Source organism: Vigna unguiculata, chromosome 9 (genome assembly GCF_004118075.2).
Source record: "Vigna unguiculata cultivar IT97K-499-35 chromosome 9, ASM411807v1, whole genome shotgun sequence".
NCBI classification, from domain to species: Eukaryota; Viridiplantae; Streptophyta; class Magnoliopsida; order Fabales; family Fabaceae; genus Vigna; species Vigna unguiculata.
The window spans coordinates 2,946,212-2,958,553 of record NC_040287.1 but is presented as its reverse complement, the minus strand read 5'-3'; the positions used below and the strand labels follow the sequence as shown (position 1 = coordinate 2,958,553).

Below are 12,342 nucleotides of genomic sequence, written 5' to 3'. Positions count from 1 at the left end.
TGTGACTTAAATTTGAATCTATAGATATTTTACTTTGGTTGAATGTAGTTCGAGTCAATGTGTGATAAGTGAACAAAACTCAAACCTTTACAAGTTTACATGCTAAGTCTAAATAAAACCTAAAACGTAAACAAACCTTAAATTCTATAATAATTAAGGTTGAATTCATATTCTTCCAATCTTTAAGTTCATTCAAATCATATATACGCTACAAAAATATCTAATTTTAATGGGGATTTATTACTGGGGTTATATATAACCGTTTAATTTTAAGTAAAAATTAGAATTAGTCAATCTTTAAATTTTTTGATCAATTTAGTTCTTTGATTTTAGAAATGCATTAATTTAGTCATTTTAGCCAAATTTTGTTAAACTTACTAAAATTTGATTAAAATGATTAAATCTATGCAATTTTAAACATAAAAGACTAGATTGATCCAAAATTTTGAAGAGAGATTAATTCCAATTTTTTTTTTCGAACATTAAGGAACATAAACATATTTTATCATATTTAATTATAGCCACAACCCTTACGTATCTAAAACTTCCAATTACTACTATCATAAAAAATTTAGGATTCTATTTTACATTTAAACCACCTATAATTTCGCTTTCCATATTTCTTTACTTCTTCTTAATTTACCATTTATCTAATTACATAAATTATTCTTCAATCTTACATTTTTTTTTTATAAATGTCATAAGAAATTTTATTAGATATTCACTACTAGAAATTATCATATTACATTGGATTTTTCCTTCTAATTTGTTAAAAAAATTTGCAAGAAAAGACGGTTTTTTACCATTTTTTGTAAAAATTTTGATTGACAGATAATTCCTTCATAGGTAATCATTTCCTACAAAATTATAAAATTTGCAGGTATTTCCTACAAAATTTGTTGCAGAAAGTGTTTTATACAAAATATTTTGCAAGAAAATTAGTAGCAATTTCTTGCAAATTTTTTTTCATAACAAAATTTGTAAATATTTCCTACGAAAAAAATTTTCAAAACAAAATTGGCAGGAAATATGATTTTTTTTAGTAGTGATTGTTCTTTTCATTATAAGAGTTTTATTAGATAATGTTCTCTTCACACAATGAGTTTTATTGGATATTAAAGGTTGTAATGCGAGGTAGTTTGGCTCGTTTAGGCCTGTTGCATATTTGATTCGCAAAATATGAGTTAGATTGGCCCGTCCACTTTTGAAATGTGATTTCAAATATCTAACCCACCTCGTATTAAGTTTTATCCACGAATATGTAGGCTGGCTCGCGTAAAAAACAATAATAAATATTTATTTTAAATTTCTTAAGAACACTGTGATTTATACCACATATTTATTTTATTTTTCGTGATATTTAAAATAATGAAAAAAAAGAATGTTATTTTATAGGAACAATAGGAAGCTTTAATTCTTATAAACAAGTCGTGGTGTTTGTATATATATGTAAGGGAATATAGCTTTGTCAGGTCAACAACTGAGGCTCCTTTTTCTAATAGATATATTGTTCTTTTCGCATGTCACCATTTTAAAAAATATTATTAGGTATATATGAACAATTACCATTAAGGTAAATATCATTGAATTTAAATAATTACTACTCCATCCATAACTATTTATGATTAATATATATATATATATATATATATATATATATATATATATATATATATATATATTAAGAAATTTTTAATGATGAAACATATACTTATATTTAAATCAAATGTATATATTAATATTTCGAACTTTACTGCTCATTAATGAAATTCAGTACAATAGAGAAAAATAAATATTAACTATGCTTGAATTTTTAAAACATAATCATGTTGACACAAAAAAACTAAAAGGTCTACTAGAGTCATGAAAAAGGATATGTAATGATAAATTAGTAGAGAAAAATGGGCATATTCAATACTAATTAAGATCAACTGCTGAAACTAACACAAATTATAATAAATATGCAGACCTAATTAATAAAACCAATTTAATCATGAAACCAACGTATAACAACAACTTGGATTTGATGGAGAAAGAGTGGTAAAGTTTTTGGTCAAAGTTATTGGTCCTCTTGGTACTGTGCCAAGTCACCAACCACTCTTCTCACAGCTTCCTCGAAGGTACACTCGTCCCAATCACTTCCCTACACAAACATCAAAAACCTCATTATTCTTCACACCAATAACAACTGTCCCTACTAAATAAACTTAGTCTTTGAGAGTGACTTTGTGGTTTTTTGTGAGTTTTACTGTCATTTCTGACATATGTGATGCCAAATACTACATGCAACCACCACAAGTTTAGTTTTCTTCTTTTAGGAGGCAACTTTATACGTATGGAAGTTATCATCATATTCATGCTGACTCATGCATATGTTCTATGGCTGCCAAAATAGAACCAACTTTTTTGAATTGAATATGCCATTTTCTGACATCATGGGATGCTGACAAACCACACCTTCACTATCATCAACTGCACTTTCGAAGTTACTTCGTTTTAACTTTAAAACATTAATTGTAACAAAAAAAGAAATTTATTTTTCCATCATTGTATATTCTGATCAAGGGGGGTTCTTGGATCCTGCCGAAAAGAAGCCGCCACTTTTTTCCTCATCGAATTCTGATTTTGTATGCAGAATTCTACTCTCTCAATAATGCAGAGATAATAGACTTGTCCTGCGCCACCCACTTTTGAAAAGTTTGACACACTGCAAATGGTTACTATCATCTATATAAACATTCTTTTATTTGAATATTTATGTTCTTCATGCGTGCTGGTTTTGAAACTTATCATCTTCCTTATTATATTTTCATGAACAAACTTTCTGTACTTTACTATATATATATATAACACTAAAACTACTTCATATATAATATATATTTTCTATCTCCCTCACGTATATTTTAGCCACATGTGGCTATCAACGTGTATACATATATATATATATATATATATATATACCAGTTGCTGATATGTATAATTAATTACAACTTTATATAGTTTATGTGTTTTGATCCTGTGGACCATCCTATTTATATTTATATTTATATATAGCTTGATTCAATATAAGAACTGGAGAAGTAGCAGGTGAAAATACTCGACTTGGTTTAAATCAAATGCGCATAGGCAATTTGTTCCTGTAAAAAGCCTAATTGTAATCAACTAATACTCGTAACCTTATACTAAGAAAAATATTTACAATGCAATAAAAAAATCTATATGTAACACGAAACAATATCAGTTGATAGAGTTGTTTTCATAACTATAGTTTTTTGTAAAATAAAATAATCAATGTAAATATATGCATGCTGGTATTTTGATATATCGTATTAGTAGTGTAATCTATATACCAAATCTTATACTATAGTATTGTCTATCGTATTGTCTATATACCAAATCTTATACTATACTATATGACAATGGTATTGTCTGTTGAACCGACAATGTAAAACAAAAATTATACATGACAACAGCTTCCATTATCATATAACATTTGAGTCTAACTAAGTACAGTATTTCATGAATTGTTGTAGAGATAAACATACACATACCTGAATAATCCTTAATCTGAAGGTAAGTTGATGAATGACATTATTATTCCCCTCTGCAATGTGGGTGTTTGCGTCCATGGAAACCAAGCTCACGCTGAGACACTGTTTTAAGAATTCCAATAAGCAGATTGACAAATCAATTTGAGAAACCTGTGCTCTCACATTCACTTGCAACTCCACCATTCGCTCCTGTGACGAGCTTGATTCGGGTACATGAGAAACTCGGACACTTAATCTTTCATTCGGAGATAATCTAGCCTTGCTTTCTTCAGTTGTAGGTTCTTTGGATGGCAAAAATGATGTCAAACCCTCATTCCTTTTGCTTAGTTGATCAACTTCAGCCATCAGAGAGCTCAATGTGTCCTTTGCTGCTATTAGTATAGACGCTTTATCTTTCTAACAAATTACACCATGTTAAAATTCAAGGCCTTAATTGGAATGAATACACCACACATCAAATGTTGTCAAAGTTTGAATTATCATATATTGCTTATAGAAGAACATAGAATGGATTAGTTTTCAGTACCTTTGTTCCCGGAGGAAGTAAGGCTCTAAGTGCTTGGAAATTCTCGTTTAGTTTCTCACGCCTTCTTCTCTCTGATATCATATGATGCAGCTGGGTATTAGTGGGACGGGAAGTTGCTTGAATGCGTTCTCTCATTCTCATGAAATTCAAGTTTCTAAAGAATGTTAAAGATCTCTTCATGAAGCTTTGCTTTCTGATATTGGAAGCCATGTTGGGGCCAATGTCTGATCTGTATCTCTGGAAAGCACTGGCATCTGGATGAACCACTGGAGCAAAGGGCAAGTTTTGGTGGTGATGAGAAGTTGGAGATATAACATGGAGAATTGCTCTCATGATTGCATAATGTTCGGTTTCTGGTGTGGGGAATTGGGTTAGAGGGGCTTGTGCCAGTGCTTCAATGGCTTGTTGGTGAGGACCAGTGGCTGTGTTTGGCACTGGCTGCATTGGTAACACTCTTGCTCCTCCAAGTGTTTCAGGAAAGTGGGATTGTGAAGTGCCTGGAATACTGAACAGAAGAGATGAGTATTCAGGGCTACCTGTGGATATTGATCTCAAAGAAGATGAAGATGATGTAGGAGGGTTTTGATCAATTTGCTGAGACTGTCCAGTGGAAAATTCTCCAGGAAACAAACTTCTAAGTGCTGTTTGAATGTCAACCTGCACAGAAAAAACTCAAAATTCAATTCATTCACGATAGATACCTCCTATGGTTAATGGAACATGGCATTACATATATAGTTTCTTACTTGGGACATGTTTAAGAAACCGAGCTCAATTTCTCCTTTGTTACACCCCATGAAAACAGCACTCTGAGAAGAATAAGGCACAGACATTATTAGTTATAAGATTCCTGGTTCATCATGAATCTCACTAGGAAACAAAGTTAATGTAAAGTATTTTCAGGTTCCTTGACAACAGACGAACCTTAATCCTTGCCTCCTGTAAAATAAAAAAGAAAAAACTAATCTTAGTATAAAGAGATGCTTAAATGTATAACTTTGAAGATAATTAATTCTCTTCCGTCAGAAGAATAAACTACCTGAAAGAATTGTGTTTGTATTTCTGTTGATGCAAGTCTCAGAAGTTCCAATCGTTGCAACTCTAGGTAGGGACGCTGGTTCCGAAAAGCTAGTCCAGGAACACGGCTGAATAAAACAAAAGCACACGTTTACCTTTTTGTTAAAAACCAAACTGTTTATTTATTGCATTCAAAATGCAAATAAATATGTCGATTTGCGTTAAAAGTTATATATGGAACACAACACAAGAGCTAGCCTTACTCATCATTAACATCAAATGTTAAGGTTCTGAACTGTCTGAAAAGCTGTTGTGCCACAGTCCCCAAACTAGAACCTGGTTGGTCGTTTGTTACATTGTAGATACCATCCAAGAAGCACAAACGACTATTTTTGCCAAAAAAGAAAAAAACACAGACCAAGTTGTGATCAGAAGTATGACATGTTTATAATGAAAATAGAATAATGTGTGTGAATATACTTGGGTGAAATAGAATCATATGCCCATAGACAGATGTAGCTGCAGCCAAAAGACTGCAGCAGAAATTGGATAAAATCAGCCCTGGCGGCTACAGGAAGAGAGAAGACATTTTCCATGGGGTGCATGATGCTTGATGCTAATGCTTTTGCATCATGATCATGAGATAGAAGAGAATATGTTTTGTGCCTCTAGTAATACTTTTCTTCTCCTTTCTACATGCCATTTGAATTTACTTTTTGGAGATGCAATCTACTGCTATATGAGTGAGGGAGTGGCTTGGTTTCATTGGCAAAATAACCAAAAATAAAAAATCACAGAGATACAAAGAAAAGAATGTATGAAGCATGGTATGTTTGGGAGACAAATTAATCTTCAAACCTCATAAATAATAATCCATTGAAAATTTCAAGATGGGTATTTATTTCACGTGTGAAAGAAAGAAAGAATCAAAGAGAGAAAGAAAGGGTTTTGAAAAGTACTAAAGTATATCGGAAGAGACATGGTAAGAAATGTGAAAGGCAAATGAATAAATGAATGGAGGAGAAACCTGGACGTAGGAAAAAGAAATGTGGTGTCTGAAACACTGAAGTGAGAGAAGAAGATGGGAAGAAAGAAGAGGACATTGAGATGGAAAGTGAAAGGATGAAAGGGAATGGTGGAAAAGTAGTAAAGTCAAAGTCCATGCTTGAATGTTTTGAAAATTAGTCAAGGGTGGAAGGCACGGTGTTTGTTTCCACATTTCTTTTGAAATTTCTACTCTTCTCACTAAACACTTTTATATTTGCTTCCTTTTAGGCCACATATGTTTAGAACAAGAACCTTCTCTCTAAATTACAAACATCATTAATTATAGAAAAAAAGTTATATTTAAAGTATTATAATAAAGTTCTTAAATAATAATCCACTGTCAAAAAATTGTCACTACAGTGATCAATATAGATGTCAATTTCAAAAATAAAAATAAAATTGTTACTAAAATAGTCACTATTATAAATAAAAAATTATAATTGGTCACTAAATTGGTCTTTAAAATTAGTTTCCAAAATTTTGACTATCAAAGAAATTAGTTTCTAAATTGATTACTAAAAATTAGCTATCAAAATTTTGACTATCAAAGTAATTAATTTCTAAATTAGCCTTTAATCAATTTGTGACCTATTATAAATTTTTATTCATAATAATAATAACTATTTTTAACCAATGATCTTTAGTTTTGTAAATTTGTATCTAAATTGGTCACTATAGTGACTAATGATTTTTTTTAAATAATTATATTTTGACTCCCACAATTTAATTTCCATCTTGTATTTTCTCTCGTGACTTAATGTGGAACATTGATTAATATACTACTATATTTTTCTTTGAAAGAATTAATACTCAATACTAAGTCACGTCAGAAATACAAAATAGGAATCAAATGATAAGATTCAAAAATATCATTGTCTATTTTTTTTTATTTCTAAAATTAGTTTCTAATGGAAAATTTTCTTCTAAGGAAGGTAACATATATTTAATTGTTACATAGAAATGGAAGATTCAATCTTTTTTTTTTTGTTTTAATTAATGAACTTATTAAGTGTTAAATTATTTGTTCTAACAACCTTTTGATAAATACTTGTTTGTTTGCACTTTATATTTTAAGCAAACATTAAGAAGAAAGAGATAGAAGCTTAGCCTACTGATAAATACTTCTTATTAATTAATAGTAATCCTGTTTATATTATTATAACATCTACTCATTCATTATGCTGTGTGTGCCAATATAGATTAAAAAAGTTCTCAAAAGAGACATCTAAATTAACCTATTTGTTTACCAATAATATTGTAACTTTGACTCTGATTTTTTTAGTTTAATTTGTACTGAGTCGCTGCATCAACTTTTGTAACTCTCCTAAATTATTTAGCAATAAACGAAAAATCAACTTGTAGTTTTATTTTATTTGTTCATATACGTGGATTAAGTGGTAATGTTAGTACTAAAGTTGTTGATTTACAATTGACTATTTTGAAAATTCATGTATGAGTTTTAGAATGCAGCAGCCACGTTTGATTAATCTTAAATGCATGTAAGATTCTGCAACTACCGTTAGCTTCTTCTTCTGTAATGTGGTCCATAACACTATATTTGGGATATAAGACAAAAAGAAATAAATAACTATAAAAAAATTCTACTGGTCTCTGAATATTCATGCTGTGTTTGACCTGGTTGATTAGTTAATAATTAAGAAAAGCAGAGAATAAAATTGAAACCTGGTAAGATAAATAAGCGAGTAAATTAAAAGGATTTAATTAACTGATAAACTGATTAACACATACGAAATAACATAAAATACACATTAATTTTTTCAATAACATATATACAATTAAATTCGTTATATATTTGCAATAATAACAGAGGATAGTGTAATTTATAAGAAAATAAAAAGGTGAATAAATACATAGTATAATTTGAGTTAAGTTTAAAATAAATAAATAAATAAATTTTAAATAATTACTTATATAAGAAATAGATAAATTTTGTTTACTAAAAAAAAGTGTTTATTTTTAAAATAATAGAAATAGAGACAAACACATAAAAATGTTAAAAGAACTATTTAATTTTATTGAAAAAAAACACCCTTTAAAAAAAACATAAACAATTTATATCAAAATACAAATCAAATCGTGATGGAACAAAAATGAAAAATCCATAAAGCCAAAATCGTAGGAATAGAAATTTAGGTAAACTAATCTCGTGTTAGGAAAGAAAACTATCTCCAAGACAATTAGGTATCTCGTTTCAACTAACAAAAGTTAACTTATTATACCCAAAAACATTAATTATGTCTCTTATGTATGTGTGAAGCTTCGCAAAGGGATATTCCCTGATGCTACACAATATTTCAAGTTACAATTTTTAAATTTTCCATAGCATTTTATTCTTAACTAAGTTAATTCAACCTTACAACTAGGGATAATCAAGTTAGAACAATATCCTTATTTAATATATTTATTATTAATGATAAAAAAATACAGTAATAATTAATAATAAACAAGAAGCATATAGAGTGCATAATGTAAGTTTCAAAGTTATCTAAAAATAGTTATAATATACTTTGACAATTTGGTAGTATTAAGTTGATGTTTTTTAAAATTAAATTATATATATATATATATATATATATAATATTGTTAAAATAAAATTATTAAGGAGTGCTTTGTTGGTAAAGGATATTAAAATATAATTCATCTAAAAATTTCACCATTATGATCCCGGAAAATATCAACAATATATTAACTCTAGTAGAGTTGTTAGAGTTGCATTTGATGGGAGATATGATATACTAACAACTTGTTAAAATAATATATTAATATGAATATTCGAATTCATAAGATAATTTTTAAATATTATATTATTTTACTATTATAATAAAATTCAAATGCTTCTATCTGAAGAAAAAAAATGTCAAAATATAATTTTTTTTCCTAAAAACATTTAAAACTTTAAACTCATCACAATAGTATTCATACAAAAGTAATAAAATGACAGCCGGGAACTTTCCAGAGATAATTCTATCACCAACTGTTAACTTATCATTCAAGTTTTTAGAAAGTTCTAGAAAATAAATTTCCTATAAACTACGAGAATGAACAATGTCCAGAAAAGTAAGAAAAAAAAGTATTATGTGTAGAATAATCTTTATGTTTAAAAAGTAAGTTTTAGAAAATTCCAGATCAAATATATATATATATATATAATATGGCATTTTCTATTGAAGCAAGTTTATTAAAATTAATAAGTTTTTTATTAAATTAATTTTTATCTCATTTAAATTCTTTTAGATGAGATTACAAAATAATTTTTATGGCAAATATTCGTAGTGATCAAAATAAAAATAAAGTTCTTAATAAGAAAAATATTGAAAAATGTTTAGAATTTGATTTTATATATTTATAATTTTTTATTTAAATATGTGAAATTGAATTGTTTTTAGAAAAGATAAATTTTTAAAATTTATTGAGCAATATCGATTTTGGACTATCCGAGATTCTAATAACGAAACAAGTGGAAATTGTTTGTTAAATTCCCTTGCTTAGCAGTTACACAGAAGGAGAGGGAGAAAAAGATCATGGGTTTAGGTCGAGAGTTCAATTTCTTGATGAAAATATGTTAATTGATGCGTAATCTTATTTAGAAATGTTGATTGAAAATATTATCGAGAGATAAATAACTAAGAAGTTTTTTAAAATTTTCTTGAAAATGTAATGAATAATATTAAAAAATATTATTAATCATGAAAACATTGAAAACAATATATAGAAAATCAATTTAAGACATCTTAATCGATTATGTCTACAGTTAATTATTTTGTTCTTAATCAATAAGTTAAATGTGCATTGAAAAAAAGAAGAAGAGAGAATCATTTACATATTAAATAATTGATTACACATTTATCTTTGGAAATCAATTATAAAATAATCCATGATTACTAAAGATATATTACTTAACTAATGCTAATGAATTTTAAGTGATAATCAATTAATATGTTTTAATTTCTAAAAAATATTTAAAAATATTTTATAAAAACTTTTAAGTAAAAATCAAGTGAGAATGCTTCTTATTTTAAGATAAATACATGATTCATACTCATTCAATCACAAAAGCTATAAACTATCAATACATTTGTAATCTTCAAGATCCTTAATAATCATTTAATCAACAAAGATTGAGAGTTTACATTAGGTAAAAAAAAATGATAGTTCTACAAGTTTTTTGTATTTAATAGTGTAATAGTCTAAGATACAAATTTAATTTTAATGAGATAATTGTTAAGAGAGATATTCTTAGAAGTTACATTTATTCTTGACAGAAAATAAGTTAATCAATTCACAAACGGATTACTATATTCTTATATAGAGACTTTGGCTTATTATACTCTTATGTAGAAAAAATTGAACTTCAACATCCAGTTATAATTTTTGATTTAATAATAAATATTTAATTAAAGAAAGATGGAATAAAAATTAATAAATGATAAAACAAAGGTGTAAGAAAGTGTGGCTGTAAATAATAGACTATTGGTTGAGAAGTTGGAGAGTGATGTGGTGTACACTTAGTGGACTCATGTTCTGTCGGTGAAGGAAGTGAGACTCTAGGAAAAAAGAAAAGAGAAAAAAACATTGTTATTTTTTTGTTTAACTTGAAAAGAAATGTTATTTTTTGGTTTAATTTGAAAAAAAACATATTTACAACTTTATTACCATTTCTTTTATTATTACCACCAGATTGAAATCATTAATAAGTTGTTATAAAATTATGTTTATTCATTAACCATATATATACATTAACAAAACATATATACTTCTCTTTACCTAAAATTTTGTAAGAATTTTTTTTCTACTATTTTACCTAAAAATTTTAATTGATAAGTAAATTTGTTTGTGAATAATTATTAATCACTAAATTATAAAATTTTTAAATATTTCCTGAAAAAAAATTTTGTATGCAAGATATTTTAAAAAAATGACAATAAATTATTATAAACTATTATTCATAGTAAGTAAAATATGTGAGTATTTTTTAAGAAAATTTTTTCAAAATAAATTAGTAAAAAAATGTGTTTTTTAACGTTATTTTTAGATATTTTATATAGTGTAAATATAAATAACGACATAATTAACTATTTGGAATAAATTAAAAATTAAAAATTAAAATTTATTGAAAACTGAAAATATTATTTACTTTATTTATTTTTAAACCTAAAATGCAATTATTGGAGACAGATAATATAACATCTCGTACCAAGACTTTCGAAATTGAGAAAGGTTGTGATTGAAGCAAACCTCTTTCGGCATGGGCTTTTCATTATTGCCAAAGGAAGCTTCCACGCATTAAAATTTTGAATCTGTTAGTCTGTTCTAACCCTGCACAATTCTCCAAATTGGTACATTAGTCGTGACTCGTTTTATTTTTTATTTTTTAAAAGATTAAATTTTTTATATTATATTTTTGTAAAGATGTAAATACATAATTTATACTTTTACAAATTAAATTTCAAATATTAGTTATAATAGAATAATTTAACATGTAAATATAATAATTTATTCAATTAAAAATATTAGTTAATCAATTAAAAATTTTAAAAATATTTATATGATTAAATATGTTTTTAATATTTATTTATAGAGTTAAATATGTTTTTGGTCCTTCAATTTTTAGTAAAAATTGGAATTAGTTCCTCTTAGAAACATTTAACCAATTTAGTCTCTCATATTTATGAATTTAGTTCTTTAAACCAAATTTCTTAAGTTTATTTGATATTTCAAACACATTTCATCATAGTATTTTAGTTTGTTTACACAGTTTGACACATGTTCACTTCAATAGATAGTAGGTGAGAAACTCGTTTGAAACGTCAAAATAAACTTAATAAAATTTGATTAAAATGACTAAATTCACACATTTACAAAGTTGAAAGACTAGGTAAAAGTTTTTAAGATTGACTAATTCTTATTTTCACTAAAAGTTAAAGTACTAAAAACATATTTAACCCTTATTTATAAGTATATATAAACAAATTTAAAAAAAAAAAACTAAAAACAAAAACAAAAAAAAGTGGCGAGGGTTAGATCGCCCTTTGATGGAATGAGTTACAATTTCTAGCATTTTTTTTTTTAACGAGTCATCCTGACCTGTTTTTAACCGGTCAAGGATGAACCAACCCAAAAAATAAATGTATCCAATCCGTTTTACCACTCATAATATATATATATATATATATATATATA

At 26.9% G+C, this 12,342-nt stretch overlaps 1 protein-coding gene across 2 annotated transcripts; it reads right to left on the bottom strand.

Annotated features, from left to right (window-relative positions):
* Window positions 1–1,864: 1,864 nt before the first annotated feature.
* LOC114162306 (putative transcription factor bHLH041) lies at window positions 1,865–6,092 on the bottom strand. Of its 2 annotated transcripts, none has more exons than XM_028046148.1 (8): window positions 5,953–6,092; window positions 5,358–5,480; window positions 5,117–5,222; window positions 5,002–5,016; window positions 4,824–4,886; window positions 4,078–4,734; window positions 3,552–3,947; window positions 1,865–2,143 (listed from the first exon to the last, which is right to left on the bottom strand). In XM_028046148.1, the coding sequence occupies exons 1-8, from the start codon at window positions 5,955–5,957 to the stop codon at window positions 2,060–2,062; spliced, it is 1,449 nt and encodes a 482-aa protein (XP_027901949.1). In that variant the 5' UTR covers window positions 5,958–6,092; the 3' UTR covers window positions 1,865–2,059. The 2 variants fall into 2 exon arrangements, with proteins under 2 accessions (XP_027901949.1, XP_027901948.1); XM_028046147.1 differs by lacking the exon at window positions 5,953–6,092 and adding an exon at window positions 5,575–5,944.
* Window positions 6,093–12,342: the final 6,250 nt, after the last annotated feature.

Bases quoted from the DNA above. Each gene is read 5' to 3' on its own strand.
- LOC114162306 (XM_028046147.1), bottom strand. From the start codon at position 5,699: ATGCACCCCATGGAAAATGTCTTCTCTCTTCCTGTAGCCGCCAGGGCT. The intron at 4,735-4,823 runs GTAAGAAACTAT...TTTTCTGTGCAG, and splicing joins GTTTCTTAAACATGTCCCAA to GTTGACATTCAAACAGCACT. The intron at 3,948-4,077 runs GTACTGAAAACT...GTAATTTGTTAG, and splicing joins TACTTCCTCCGGGAACAAAG to AAAGATAAAGCGTCTATACT.